Raw genomic sequence first — 15,548 nt, 5'->3', positions numbered from 1 at the left:
GCGTCAACGTACTTCGGAGTGCCGAATATCATAATATATGTGTGCATGTGAACTTGCGGAAGATCTCAAACGTCCATACCAACGAAAAACTCTTACTTCTCTCCCAAGTCCCAAGCTCTCTTTCTCACTCTCTCTATCGCCCTCGGAGAAGGAAAGCATGGGTCAGGGAACTCCGGGCGGTTTGAACCGAGGTCTACCCGGAGATCGAAAGGCCAACGGCTCCGACAAGAAGGAGAAGAAATTCGAGCCCGCGGCCCCGCCGGCTCGAGTCGGTCGCAAGCAGCGGAAGCAGAAGGGCCCCGAGGCGGCGGCTAGGCTCCCGACCGTGACGCCATTGACCAAGTGCAAGCTCCGGCTCCTCAAGCTGGAGCGCGTGAAGGACTATCTCCTCATGGAGGAAGAGTTCGTGACGAACCAGGAGCGGCTCAAGCCGCAGGAGGAGAAAGCCGAGGAGGACAGATCCAAGGTAGACGATCTCAGGGGGTCGCCGATGAGCGTTGGGAACCTGGAGGAGCTCATCGATGAGAACCACGCGATTGTGTCGTCCTCGGTGGGGCCTGAATATTACGTGGGGATCTTGTCTTTCGTGGACAAGGATCAACTCGAGCCTGGCTGCGCCATCTTGATGCATAATAAGGTAACGGAATTTATTTTCTATTTCGTTGCTAATTGAGTGTTTGGTGCCGATAAAGTGATGCGGGGTATGATAATAATTTCCTTTTATTTGGGCAGTTCAATGTGAAGTGCGTACTAACGAAAATAGAAATCTTAAATTGTAGTAACGTGGGGTTAAGGTTATGTGTTTGGGATTTTCTGTCTATTATGTGTGTGTACCCGCTCTAATATTATATTCGATATTCTGTATCGGCTGTTTTAAGTCTTGCTGTGAATAGAGTATTGCAATAAGAGATTTGGCGTGCCATTTTTGTGTGTTGCTTAAAACAATTTAGGATTCTTGTGGGGCAATTTGAAAAGATTGGTGGTGCATCGCTTCGGCACATATATGTTTAGGATAGAGGACAATTTTGTTTTTGGGATAAACTCTCTACGCATTTAAGGTTTCAAATAAACTCTACACAAATTTAGAGGTGGCAAGAAGCAGGTTATTTGAGTAATTTGAACTGCTCTGCAGAAAATGGTATTGGTTAATTTTCTAATGATGTGAGCTTGTAAAAAAAAAAAAAACAATTAATGATGTGAACTGATACACCTGAATCTAGCGATTGAGTTGGTTGCTCTGCTCTGAAGCAAGTGGTATTGATTGGTTATTTGATGATGTGGACCCATAGGCACCTGAAATTGATGATTTTAATGAGATATATTAGTAGTGAACCGTTGTTTATGAATCAGGAGACACCTGAGACAGCCAGCACCTCAGGTTTGAAAATTTTAAATTGATTTGGGGCTGGTATATCTTTCTAAGCATTAAAGGGCTTAAAGTTTCTAATCTCGTTACAATTCTGACACAAGAAAAAACTTATTAAAAAATTACAAGGGAAAAAACAACAGTTTTTGGTTGGTTGGCAATTGGCCAATTGTGTCGCTTTACCTTTGCTGCTTGGGACAGGTGAAATTCCAATTGCTTTGGGTTCGCTAATTTACAGTAAAAAAGAAAAAAAAAATATTTGGGTACTTTAGTAGGCAGTTGGCTTATAGAATGTTATCTTGACATATTCATTATAGAGAAGTTTGGAAATCTGGAAGGCTTAAGGAATTGGGGGATTTGGTTGTTTTGATCTATGAGGTCTGAATATTCAGAAGATTGTCAAACAATACGGTTAGACAGACCAAATCAATCTTGATGAATTTCTAGTTCGTCTTGTTATGCTCTCTATTCTCCCAAAAGTGAGAACCATTCGCCTTACTGTGTTATTTGTTTTTCTGAAATAGCTATGCCATTGGACAAGGAAGAAATAATCTCACCTTCAATATCCCCTCTCAGGTTCTCTCTGTTGTTGGGCTTCTTCAAGATGAAGTTGATCCAATGGTGTCTGTAATGAAGGTTGAGAAGGCTCCTCTAGAATCATATGCTGACATTGGTGGCCTAGATGCCCAGATACAGGAGATTAAAGAGGCAGTTGAACTCCCTTTAACGCATCCTGAATTATACGAAGACATTGGTATCAAGCCTCCTAAGGGGGTCATATTGTATGGGGAACCTGGAACGGGCAAGACTTTGCTTGCAAAGGTGTGCACTTGTCTTTCCTTCCGTGTTCTACTTTCTGTTGATATCAATTATTGCTTTTTTATGTTCCCTTCCTTTTCTCTGAATGTGATCTAGCTAGCACCATTAAAATGGTGGAAAAACCTCTTACTTGAGGAGATGGTAAATAATGCCCATATCTATCAACCCTTCATTCCTTGCGTTAGGTTTATGCATCAATTATCAGTGTGTTGTTTTGAACAAGTTGTGTCTTATTACGGTCTACATATCTAAATTGTTAAATGTACAGCCACACATCATGTGAGCAAAATTTCTTCTCTTCAACTTCAACTTCCTAGTACGTAGCTTCTAATTATCCTGGAAATGGTGCTCCGTTCTTTATCGTTTCTTATAAAAGAAAAAAATATCCAAAAAAAGAATAATACTTCCTTCTGGTGTGTACTTACCAATGAAAGCTAATTGCATTAGAATCTTTACAATGTGTTAGTCCTTTAAAAGAAAAGAAAAAGAAAGAGGGAAGTGTGGGAAGAGAAATGACAAGAAGATATTGGAACAGCAATTTGGAAGAAATGATGGAAGCAGGTGATCATTTTGGTGAAGCAACAAGTACAGTGATCCACCATATTGTGAAATATTCTGTACCAGACAACCATTTTATATTATTACAGAGCCAATATATATTCTGCATTGAGTGTATGTTTCCTCCGCAATATGCATTATGAATTGAAAATTGTGTTTCTTGGCTGTTATGTAAATTTCTTGCTTTTATGTGCCACACCTAAATGCAGGATGCCATGGACACCTCCCCCCTCCTTGCTTTTTCTGTACATAAATATAGGCACCTTATTGGACTAAATATTTCAAGGTGTTTTTCATTTGAAATGTATGTGTAATATATATGTGGACTAAAATGGTTACACTGTTGAATTTTGATCTGCACCCTCATGCCTCCTATGGTTTTTCTTGTAATGGTTGCACTGTTGACGTAGTTTGAGCTTGTAAGCTTATTTGTGCTCTTTTCAGGCGGTAGCAAACTCAACATCGGCAACTTTCTTGCGTGTTGTTGGCAGTGAATTGATTCAAAAATACTTGGGTGATGGCCCAAAATTAGTGAGGGAACTCTTCAGAGTAGCTGATGACCTCTCACCTTCAATTGTTTTCATTGATGAAATTGATGCAGTCGGTACAAAGAGGTGAGTTAGTGAACATTTAATGGTGCCCACTCTGTTGTGAGTGTTTCTGATCGGGCTGTCCCACAGGTATGATGCCCACTCAGGTGGAGAACGTGAAATTCAAAGGACTATGCTGGAATTGCTGAACCAGTTGGATGGTTTTGATTCAAGAGGAGATGTCAAAGTGATTCTTGCTACAAACAGGATTGAAAGTCTTGACCCAGCTTTGCTTCGGCCCGGCCGAATAGATAGAAAGATTGAGTTCCCTCTTCCTGATATCAAGACAAGGAGGCGCATTTTCCAGGTACATGTGATTGTGCTAAAGCAGAATGTTGAATGTATTTTCTGCTAGTCTTTCTTATATTGAATCTGGCATTTTTGCTTCAATTTAAACCTTGTACTTCTGGGCTGCAGATACACACATCAAGGATGACATTGGCTGATGATGTCAACTTAGAGGAATTTGTTATGACTAAGGATGAATTTTCTGGAGCTGATATAAAGGCAATTTGCACTGAAGCTGGCTTGCTTGCTTTAAGAGAACGCCGTATGAAGGTGAATTCTGCTATGATTCTTTATGACCTTTGGCAAAGTGTTTCCTTTTTTTTTTTTCTCTCGGATAATGATACTCTCACACCTCCTTTACTACTACTTTACTATCGAGTTATTTTTTTTATCCTTTTGCTATTTGAATCTAGATTAAAAATCTTAGAATATGACCTTCTTTTATAATCTAGAAGAAAATAAATTCAATCAATCAACGTAATCATGTAAATTAATATAAAAATTGAATTTATTTTGAATTAATTTACATGATTACATTGGTTGATTGAATTTATTTTCTTCTAGATTATGCAAGAAGGTCATAATCTGAATTTTTAATCTAGATTCAAATAGCAAAAGGAAAAAAAAAAATAACTGGATGGTAAAGTAGCAGTAAACGAGGTATAAGGTTACCCTTTTTCTCTTATTGCACTAGAGGTATATTTTTAATGGAATCTTGTTGCTTGCTCAGAAGTTTAATCACCTTAGTTTATACAACCATATAGCTCCGTTTTTTATTTACTCTTTTCCTTTGGGTAGCTTCTATAGGTTGTAAAGGGCTGAATTTCCATGATGTTCTCGTCTCTCTCTCTCTCTCTCTCTCTCTTTTTTAATATATTTTCTAATTAGGTGTTCCTCTTATATAATTGCGGTTGTACATGGACTATGACTTTTGTGATTTTTCATAAATTCTTCGATGACTTTTATGTATGTATGTGTGCTATGAAGCTCTAAAAAAGTAAAAATGGAGCCAATCCCCTATCAAAAAACAATTTGGAGCCAATATTGCATATTGATGGAGGAAGTGTCAAACGTCGCCGTCATCTTCGACACCGCCACAGACCTGAACGACAGACCCAGGCGACTCAGTTGTGGGGCTTCTGACGTAGGTCTTCTCCGGCGACTAGGAGTTTGCTGCTTTTCTACTGTTTCGACGGACTGCTTTCTACAAACTGTTTCGACGGACTCCGACGACCACATTGTGGGCCTTCGACGTCGATCATCCTCCGGCGACTCTGTTTTCTTCGTTAACTCAGGTTAGGGGCTTTTGTTCCTCTTTCGTGCATTCTCGACAGAGAAGACATGCAGCTTGGGATGATCCTGCAACTAAAGTCGTAGGTTTGATTAGTATGGGTCAGATGGTGCGCTTTTGGGTGGAATCGAAGGCTTTCGAACTTTTGCCAGAAACATGGAGGTCTTCCTTAAAAATCGTGGAGAGGAGTAGAAGGGTTTGGAGATTTGTAGTGATGGGTCGTAGTGGTATAGAATGGCTGATGGCTACGGCGGAAGCAGTATTACAGGCGGGGAGATATTTGGATTTCACAAAACACTTGCGTGAAGGAAACAGAACATTCATGGCTCAACGATGCTCCAACAAGCATGGTAGGTTTCTAACGGTCACAGAATATGGTGGAGGAGGCCGGCGGAGTGTTGTAGTCATTCCCAAAGGGTATGAAGGTTTGGGTTGGGAGAAATTTGCTGCGGAATTACGTAGAGCTGCGGATATGCTTTTTACTGATGGGTCAAAGGAAAACCAAAAGTGGAATAAGAACATCAACTTGGAGGTAAATCATAAAGACCCAAGTACATCCACGGTGGAGAGGCGATCATATGCGGCAGCTCTGAAGACCGAGAATGCTTCGAGGGTTCATTGTGAGGGGATTGATGGAAGTGGTTTGTAGATCACGCCACAGAACCAGCTTGTCACGATGCATAATTCCTTAAAGGAGATGGAAACCCAACTTGTGGAATTGAAGGCAACGATAACTTTTTTGTCTAAAAAAATAGACTTGCTTTCAGCTAGAGGCAATAGGGTTGTAAGGAACAAGACTAAGATAGGTCTGAATCCTTTAAACGTAGATAAAGGAAAATGGAAACCGGATTCGGTCCTGTTCCTATACCCAGATCCAAAAGAGTATGGCGGGTTAAAAGGAAGTCTAGATTATTTGAAGTGGGTTCTATGTCGGGTATCGGCGTAGAGACATCTGCAATGGAATGTTATTCGCCTCAAGTGACTTTTGTACACGAAGAGAATATGGCTCCCTTGTCGGAGTTGAAGGAAAATGGTGTCAGACCATTACCTGCTGAAGTTGCGCATAAAGGGTCACCAGAGGTAAAGGGACTTGATGTCATACCATTGGAGAATCAATGGAGTTGCTGAGGAGGTATGAGATTTGAATATGGATTTGGCGTTGGTGATGGTGGATACTATGTCTGGAGATATTGTGGCTCCCCTGGTCTCTCTTCCTTCAATAGCAGATTGGATTTTGCCTAAAGTTAACGAGATTCAACAGTTCATGGAAATTTCATATGGAGGATGTGAAGACCAATTTAAAGAACTAATTACTGCGATCGAGGCAAGTCATGCGCTTGAAACCAAATCAAGTTTCAAGAAAAGCAGGGAGTTACAACATCTTTTTTCGGGAATCAACTACGACGCTAAGGGTGTAGCTCATCTAAAGGGAAGTCTAAAGGGAGGACATTGTGAAGACGGGAAAGCAAGGGGTTGGAGTAGGGTTTTTGGGTAGAGTTTTAGTTCTACAGGAAACAAGGGGTTGGGGTCGGGCTTGGTGTATTTTGGGTTTTTTTCACGGGCTTTTTGGGTTATTAGGGGTTTTTTATTATGGGCAATGTGTTTTCTTGTATACATTCAGTGTATTTGGTTACTCCTTTTGATATATATATATATATAATATTTTTACTTATAAAAAAAAAAGAGTTGGAGAGTTGAAGAAGAGAGACGGACTTCTGTAATAGGAAATAGAACATCACAGTCCCTTTTAACTGTATAAATGTTGTCCAGATCTCACATCTCAAAAAAGGTTGTTGCGATCTAGTTTTATACAGGGTGCTTTGACCATGTTAGTCTCAGGATATCGTGTTGGCATGGGAATCGACCCTTTTTATGCTTTTAGCTTTTGTTATGTCAGTTGGCAACTTAGTAAGTGGGAGAAGACTACCCGATTGAAAAAAAAAAACAAAAAAAAACAAAAAAAAAAAAAACAAAACAGGAAGTGGGTGATGTCAATTTGCTGTCGAAGGGAAGAAACGTACCAAAAGGAACATTTTTTGTTTTTTGACAAGCCTGAAGTCAAAGACAGCTTGTGCTTCAGTTATTTGACAAGACTGTAGATCTTCTCACGATGATTTTTTTTTTTTAACAAGGATGATGTTATTTAGGGTCTCCTGGAAGTTATGTATGCATGCTATATATATGCATATTTTCTGGAGTTGGTGAAATAAAAGGGCTTGCTTAACCTAATGTTCAAATTTTAATTATGTGCTTCAGGTAACACATGTGGACTTCAAGAAGGCAAAGGAGAAGGTGATGTTCAAGAAGAAAGAAGGGGTGCCGGAGGGACTTTATATGTGAAGATATAATCCCTCACACGTACTTCACTGTAGAATCTGTGTCTGCGTTTTGGATTTGGAACTTATTTTATTTATAATCTTGTTGTTTGAGTTCTAAGATTATTCATTCACTCAGACAATTGCAATCCTTTGTTGAAAGAAGGTGGTTCTCATTTTAATGTTTACAACTCAGTGTTTTCGGTTAGAAAAAGTTTGGGGAGCAGTCCCTATTCATACATCATCCAAAACACACTTTACGTGACTAAGTAAATTGACAAATTTATCTAAATTTATCTGAAGTCCCACTAAGCCTCCCCCCCCTCCCCCCCTAGCGGCATGTGGAGAATTCGAAATCCAGCAAAGGAATTCCTACCAGGGGTTGATCTGAGCTGCGATGGAGAAGGAGGAGGGAGTTGTCGTGACTGGGGTTTGACGATGGAGGTTGCTAGGAGGTCGTAGGGTTCGGTGGTGGTGGTTGGGCTAGTGTACGGTGGCGAGAGAGGGGGAGACCCATTTCGGGTTGGGCTGATTTGAGCTGCGATGAAAAGGTAGGACGGGGTTGCCATGACTTGGGTTTGACGATGGGGATTGCCGGGAGGTTGTGGGGCTCGGTGGTGGTGGTTGGGCTGGCTTACAGTGGCATTTTGGGACTAAATCTGTGTGAGACCCATTTCAGGAGTGGAGGGGGGGCTGTGTGGAGGCTCGAAGGTGGTTGGAGGGTCGTCGGTGTGAAGGGGAGCCGATGAGGTGGTCGATGGCGCTGTTGGGTGGCCAACAATGGCATAGAGAGGCCAAACGTGATGTAGTTGCTTGGCGAGGAAGGAGTAAGGCGTGGTGAGGGAGTAGTACACGAGCATCAACGATACCGACGATGGGGCTAGAGGCTAACGATGGTGGTGGCCGTTGACTGTAGGTGGCGCACAGTGGGGCTGGATGAGCTGAGAGAGTGAATCGAGTAGGGGGAGGGGCTAAAATGCGTCGGTTTTGGATTTAAAAAATAATAATAATAATTACACGTCACATGTGCTACAAATCAGCCGTGAACAGTGACTGATCTGTAGTATAGCTCAGTGGGTTAACTGACCAATTATTGCAGGACTTCCATATAACCTTTGGGTAAAAAAAAAAAAAAAAAAAAACAAATTTTCTTCCTGACAACTACAAGCAATAAAAATTTCATTAAGCGCAATAAGTGCAATTCAAGTGGATAGGATGTATCCTGGAGAGATACTTATTTAGGAAAAGAAAAAAGTACGAGAAAATCGTGAAAATTAAGGCTTAGTAAAGACTCTCAACTCATATTATCACATCATCATTATAACTTTTACAAATTTTCACATAAAATATAATAAATAATTTAATTTTTTTAAATTTCAAAACAATAATAATAATATTAACAAATAATATTTTAATAATATTTTATTTAACTTTTAATTTTTATCTCAACTCATCTCAAATCATTATCCAACAAACTTAACTTAATTTCGTTTAAGTCCAAGTACTATCCAAGGAGTAAAGAAGCTGGTCAAAGAAAGATGGCATTGAAAATGTGTAACTTTGGAGAGTATTTAAAAATTAATAAAAGTGTCTTGCCGACACTACTTATAAATACTTATCCTATAACAATGACTATGAATTTGGTATCAGAGTCTATTACAAGATGAATAAGAATCAATACTACTTATCCCGTGGTAAGGACAAAAAAAAAAATATTGGTCTGCACTTGAGGGAGGATGTTGAAAAATAATCTCACATTATTTGTGAAAAAGATCTTTGGTATGTTTATAAGGAATGAACAATCCTCTCTTGTAGAACCGGTTTTATGAGATGAGTTAGGCCCATAAATATCTTCAAGAAGTAGGAATTATTTTTCGTATTGTTTAAGGAAATTATAGAAAGATCAAACATTGAGCATTCCTCTCTTGGAAGGAGTCCGAAAAGGAACTAATTTTCTACACGCACTCCTCATCTCAAAAAGTTAACACAGTACAACAGATTACCCGTTTGAATTCAAAAAGTATTTCATCTTATCTCATATCATTTCATCTCATCATTACAACTTTTTCAAATTTTCACACAAAATATATAAGCAATTCAACTTTTTCAAAACCCAATTCAACTTTTTCAAATTCCTAAATAGTAATATTAAAAAATAATATTCTAACAATATTTTTTTAAAATTTCATCTTTATTTTAAAACCATCTTATTTCATCACATCTCTAAATCCAAATTAGCCTTAAAGAATCTACCACTGAAAGCCTGTACCTCCCGATTATGAGCCACTCTCATAAAGTTGACATTCCGGTGAGGTTGATTACTAGCGGCTAGATCATATCTCTAAATAATCTGTCACAAATTAAGCATCCTTGGTAAGAGCAATACTGTACATATCCACAAAAGCATCCTTTTGTTGAACATGATTATTTTGTGCATTTTGATGATTCTGTCTGTTTGAAAAATTGAAATCCATGGCATGGAAAAAAATGAGAAATGATTTTTGGCAGTCATGGAATGCGCAAGAGCTGCGCACTCCTTTAAAAAAAGTGAGTAAAGATGGAACTCACATGAAAAAGTTAATTTTTTAATAATAGATTTTACTCTTTTTCTAAAGGAGTGTACAATGCTTACACAATCCATGATTGTATATAGTATTACTAAAAAAAAAATATAAAAAACTCATATTTCAATTTTCTTTTGAGCAATGCTACTCTTTATTTTTATTTTTGTTTTATTTAGTCACACTTATTGAGGTGGCACATTTTAATTATTGACATATAAAACCACTCATGACGTGCCACTTAAACAGTATGAATGCATGAAAATGACAAAATCAAAGAGGGAGAACATAATTTATTTTCTAATCTCTTTAATACTGAAGTAAGCTTCCCCCATACAATGGAATTGAGATTGAAGATCTTTCTCCAAGCTCAAGAGCACTGATCACAAGGGTTCTTGAGCTCCCAAAAGTTCCTGTGTTTAAGGGTCGAGTCCTAACCCAATTGAGCTCAAGAGCACAACTGGATGCAGAGTTGTTGGGCCGTGCCGTTGGATGGTAGTTATTAGTTATAGTATTGTTGTAATTTGATATCTGGTAATTGGGAAATTGCTTGTAAAACTTGATGCAGTTATGTTGCTGCCTGGCTGGACGGCCGTGTGCTGCCATGTGGGATCGATGGACTTTATCTTGAAAGTACTTAATCGTGCAATTTTATTAGTAGAAGTCGTTTTGGAAATTTTTATGTTTTAAACAATGATGGCGAAATTTTAGATAAACACACACATTAATTAATTGGAACCGAGGAAACAAATCACTGAAATCATGTTCAACGTGACGATCTACGAATTTATTAGCTATTTCCACCCTTTTTGGTCGGCTGGTAGGATTTTTTAATATTCCGAGGCGTCTCGGTCAAAGTTTTATATATTATTATAGTCTATTTCGACTGGAGCAGACCTATCCAGAGGCCACCTAGGGCTGTTAGAAGACAGTCACGAGGTAGATCGCGCGGTATTGTCACTTTATAATAGTATTTGATTTTTATTTATTTTGGGAAAGAATTGATAAATTGTATAGATTAATTAGGAAGGAGTAATGTTATCCTTAAGTCTTGGAGTGTTTAATTTTTGAAAATTTTATTTTAAAAAAATGGAATTTATTATTAAAAAAATAAATTTATTATTTATTAAATTAATTTTTTTTATGTAGATCTCATATATATTTACTTTAATATAATTTCTCGTTAATATAAATTTATCTATTTTTTTAAAAAAGAGTGGATAAGACTTACAAATATATTCCTAAAACGGTAAATATCATTTTTCATTAGGAATTGACATGATGCATCATAAATTTTACAAATCAATAATACTCTAGCCAAACAGAAAAAAAAAAAGGAAAAATATTGTCTTTAATTTTAAGACTTTCAACATTAGTTATTATATATATAATAACAAATGTTGAGGTCTCTACTTCATGTAGATATTTATTTAATTAGGTCTCGATTGAGCAAACAAAACTTATAACCAGCCTGTACAATAAAAGCATTAGACAGAAAATATATGCATGGTCACGTGATCTATGTTTATTAGGAGGTAAATTATCATGTACATGCAACATATATACATTATGTCATGGCCTCAGTACAGAAAGAGGTAATTGTGTGGTCACCAATGTGAGACTGTCTTTGACAAGCTTCTTTTTTATGGCCTACATTGTCTTTGACTGACTATTTCTCACCCATACTCATTAATTCAAAACCACAAAACCAGCTAACAGCTAAGCGATACAAGGACAAAGTTGGTGGCATCTCTTTAATTACTGCAGTGCAGATCAGCATCATGCAAGGAGTCCATTAATTCACTCAACTGAGTTGCCATTGCCGGGCCTGGCTAGTAAATTATACATACGGTACTACCTGCATATTTGCGTGCAGGTCATTTAATCCCCAAGCGTTGGGTCTCCCATTAATGCTCTTTCTGCTGTCACGCACAATGCATTCCATCGATCTTACATTATTATAGATATATACATGAAGGGTTTCATGCATTGAGCTCCAATATTAACGTAGAAAGCTGTTTGAGGGGGTCTGTTTCGTTTGAAATCATAATTCACTTCAATTCATCTCAACTCATTATTATAACTTTTTCAAATCTCAATACAAAATATAATAAACAATTTAATTTTTTTAAATTCTAAATAATAATAATATTAAAAATTAATATTCTAATAATATTTTATCATCTTAACTCAACTCAACTTAACTTAACATCTAAACACAACCTTATAATTTCAGGCAGCATGCAGCTTGGTGCGTTTCAGGGAACAAAAACCGCGAGATCATGATCCAGTATATAGCGCCAGCACTGGTCCAAGAGTCAACAGAAGAACTTGTGGGATTTTGGTGGTCCAAATAGATGAGATCATCAGTAAGCTAGGGACAAAGACATACATGAAAAGATGCAATGAAATCTACGTACGTGAACATGCATATAATATGCATGGGTCCTAATTTATTGCTTTGTCAGTGCTCATGATCCGACGGTATATATGAGTCCTCTCTCTCTCTCTCTATATATATATATTTATATATAATACTATACAACACACTCTTATTCTATTTTAATTGATATGTAGAACATTTATATCTATTAGATGATAAAAAAATATATAATAAATGATTATTTAATAGTAATAAATGTACCATATTTTACTTAGTGAGATGAAAATATAATAATAATATGATGTATAGAATTTTTCTATATGTATATATAGCTAGCAGCTAACTCCTAATTCATGAAAAACAATATCTAATTTGCCAGTACAGTCCGACCTAAATATAATGGTTTTAATGATCTTTCGGCTGGTTTATTTCCATGTGTCGTTTCTTGCCATCGGTTTGAATTTATAACATCATGATATTTCAAAACTCAGTTATTTTTATTTTTATCGTCAATGAATAAATTAGGTGTACATTTATTAATCAGGTTGAAAACACTACCAACCATTTCAGGGTTCTTAACTTTCGTCACAGATGGTGGGTGGACCCATTTACGTTTTAGATAGGGTTTTGATCAGAACAAAACGTATGTACGTTAAAAAACCTTGTGTAAGATTAAAATAGGACGCCCTAGAACATTAATTCCACTTAATGCTTGTTTTTGTTTTTGTTTTTTCTTCTCTCCCATTAATGGGGTGGCATGAATTCTTCGATTATCGAGTTCTAATCTTTTGTCGGGAGTGAATTAAGTCATCAGGGCAAAATGACACGCTAATAATTATATTATAATGACCATTCATTTAATTTCTATGTTCATGGAGTTCAAAGATAAACACGACCTTCAAGCCAACATATTCTAGTTTTATGACGACGAATATATTATTATTCGAATTTAATGGTTTCAATTTTATTTTTCATCAATGATGATTTTGAATTAAACTCTACGTACCGATCTAAAAATAAAATACCTCATATAGGCCAATTACCACGTCCTGCTACGACATGCATGTGCTTAATTCCATTGCAGAAACAATTTTGCCAAGCGCGAAATGTGAAAAACTGTATTTAAATGTTGAATTGAGTTGAGTTGAGATGATAAAATATTATTAAAATATTATTTTTTAATATTATTATTATTTTAAAATTTTAAAAAAATTGAATTATTTATTATATTTTATGTTGAAATTTAAAAAAATTATAATAATGAGTTGAAAATAGTTTATCATCCAATCGTATCCCTAAAGCTAAGCTTTCCGAAACATTGATATTTTGTGAAGTATTTCTATAATTGATGAATAGTAGTAAAATAATTTGTAAATAATAATAAATTTATAATTTATAATTTATAAATAATAATGAAATAGATTGAAATTATTTGAAAATCTTGTTCCCAAATAAGCCCCCAAATAATGTTTTTGGAATGTTGTTTGAAAGGAGAAAAGAGATCAACAAATAGGAAGAAAATGACACACAAGAGTACCAAAAGTACATCAACTTCGTACAGAATTAAACATATTCATGACGCACCATTAATAAAAGTAAAGATAAATGGGAACATTTTTTCTTAATATTATTTCTGGTTTCTAAGACATTAATTAGCAAACATAACCAAATACAAATTACATCTCACTGCCCAGAAAGACGGAAAACAAATTACAGAAAATGATCACACACGACAACTATAGGCTAATTAACCGCTGCCAAACATTTGATACGCTAATTAACACAAATCCCATGCACACATACGTACGTACGATACTTCAAGGATATGGAAGAACACCGGTACCGCCACCAACGCCACCGCCTACACCCCCACCAGCGCCACCGCCTACACCCCCACCAATGGTCCCGCCCAAGCCACCAGTACCACCCAACCCACCCAACCCGCCAACTCCGCCGAGCCCGCCAAGACCACCGCCAAGACCACCTCCAAGACCACCTCCAAGACCACCACCAAGGCCGCCGCCGATCCCAGCAGCTCCGCCCACGCCACCAAAGGGGAGTCCATTGCTACCCAGTCCGGAATAGCCGCCAACCCCTCCGTATGAGATGAAGTTCTTCTGGTCGTCGAGGCCAGCGCCTGCATCGCTGGGCACAGTTCTTGCTGTAGTGCTTTGAACTACTACAGCTAGAGCAACAACCAGCATTACGCACCACCTCGCCATCTCTCTCCGCTTTCTTACTTTCTCTCTCACTCACACTCACAGTACTCTCTGATCTGATCACCAGTCTTGCTAGCTCTTACTTTCACTGTCGCTCTGTGTTAGTTCCGGAACCCGTGACGAGGGTCGCTTTATATAGGCAAAAAGAGCGGTGGGTGACAGTTGCGAGTAGTAAATGTGGTTAAATGCGAATTCAGAGATTTGCTGTCTCAACTCTCAACTTCGAGAGCGAGGCCCAGAGATTAAGCTCATCTTATAAGGAATTAAAACATGAGCTTTGGGAGACCATATTGTTCTGTGACTTAAGAGTATTGTAAGCTAATTAAAAGTAATCTTTTCCGGAAACTTTGGATGTCGATCGGTGTCAATGATTACTTACCCTTAACATAACTAATCATCTGGTACTCCATGATTGTAGTCCACCTCCCATGCATGCATTCATCTAGGATATGTTTTACTTAATTCTCAGTACAAACGAAGGGTACATCGTATTGGTGTAGGTTGGAAAGAGTATCTGTTATTTAGTTTGATTACGTTTTTAAAAGAAATGGATCAATGCTTGCTTTGCTCATAATTCCTACACGAAAAACTATATTTATTTTTTGATTTTCCTTTTTGTTTTTATTCTTGGTAAACTAAAGGAATTCTTCTACCACATAGTAGAATTTTTTATCCTTACAGGATTTAAAAAAAAAACCTCTTATCTTTCAAGTTTTTGTTTAAAATAAGAATCTAATAGCCCTATTTCGATAGTGAAAGTGTTTCATCTCTTCTCATTTCATCATTATAATTTTTTCAAATTTTCACACAAAATATAATAAACAATTCAACTTTTTCAAATCTAAAAATGATAATAATATTAAAAATAATATTCTAACAATATTTTATTCAACTTTCAACTTTCATTTCAACTGATTATTTCATCTTAACTCACTATCCTAACAGCACCTAAATGCATTGAATGGCCAACCACCCAATTCCCAAAGTGGCAAAGTTAATGTGGCTCCACCCAACAAAAATTAACCCAAAATGGTAGTTGAGTCATTCTTGAAAAGCCTAAAAAGAATATTAACGGTATGTTTAGGAGCATAATTATTCTAGTTAGATTACTTTATTACTATTCACAAATAATCTAAGATACTTTATAGCATCCAAACA

General features: G+C 37.1%; 2 protein-coding genes across 2 annotated transcripts; one reads left to right on the top strand and one right to left on the bottom strand.

The window, feature by feature from the left end:
• The first annotated feature begins 32 nt into the window (after positions 1-32).
• On the top strand, positions 33-7,415 carry LOC121248584 (26S proteasome regulatory subunit 4 homolog B-like). The gene is made up of 6 exons (XM_041147086.1): positions 33-637; positions 1,943-2,188; positions 3,188-3,357; positions 3,424-3,640; positions 3,751-3,891; positions 7,169-7,415. Exons 1-6 carry the CDS (start codon positions 38-40, stop codon positions 7,250-7,252), a joined length of 1,458 nt encoding a protein of 485 aa, XP_041003020.1. The 5' UTR covers positions 33-37; the 3' UTR covers positions 7,253-7,415.
• A 6,358-nt stretch (positions 7,416-13,773) lies between these two features.
• LOC121248582 (glycine-rich protein 5-like) lies at positions 13,774-14,510 on the bottom strand. Its single transcript, XM_041147079.1, has one exon. It carries the CDS (start codon positions 14,391-14,393, stop codon positions 13,989-13,991), a length of 405 nt encoding a protein of 134 aa, XP_041003013.1. The 5' UTR covers positions 14,394-14,510; the 3' UTR covers positions 13,774-13,988.
• Between the last annotated feature and the right edge of the window lie 1,038 nt (positions 14,511-15,548).

Source organism: Juglans microcarpa x Juglans regia, chromosome 2D, assembly GCF_004785595.1.
Source record: "Juglans microcarpa x Juglans regia isolate MS1-56 chromosome 2D, Jm3101_v1.0, whole genome shotgun sequence".
Classification (NCBI taxonomy): domain Eukaryota; kingdom Viridiplantae; phylum Streptophyta; class Magnoliopsida; order Fagales; family Juglandaceae; genus Juglans; species Juglans microcarpa x Juglans regia.
The sequence above is the reverse complement of the archived record's forward strand: the minus strand, read 5'-3'. Positions and strand labels throughout refer to the sequence as shown.

Excerpts from the sequence above, each read along its gene's own strand:
- LOC121248584 (XM_041147086.1), top strand. The coding sequence starts at position 38 with ATGTGTGCATGTGAACTTGCGGAAGATCTCAAACGTCCATACCAACGA. Across the intron at positions 2,189-3,187 it reads GCAAGACTTTGCTTGCAAAG|GCGGTAGCAAACTCAACATC; the intron begins GTGTGCACTTGT and ends TGCTCTTTTCAG. Across the intron at positions 3,892-7,168 it reads TAAGAGAACGCCGTATGAAG|GTAACACATGTGGACTTCAA; the intron begins GTGAATTCTGCT and ends TATGTGCTTCAG.
- LOC121248582 (XM_041147079.1), bottom strand. The coding sequence starts at position 14,393 with ATGGCGAGGTGGTGCGTAATGCTGGTTGTTGCTCTAGCTGTAGTAGTT.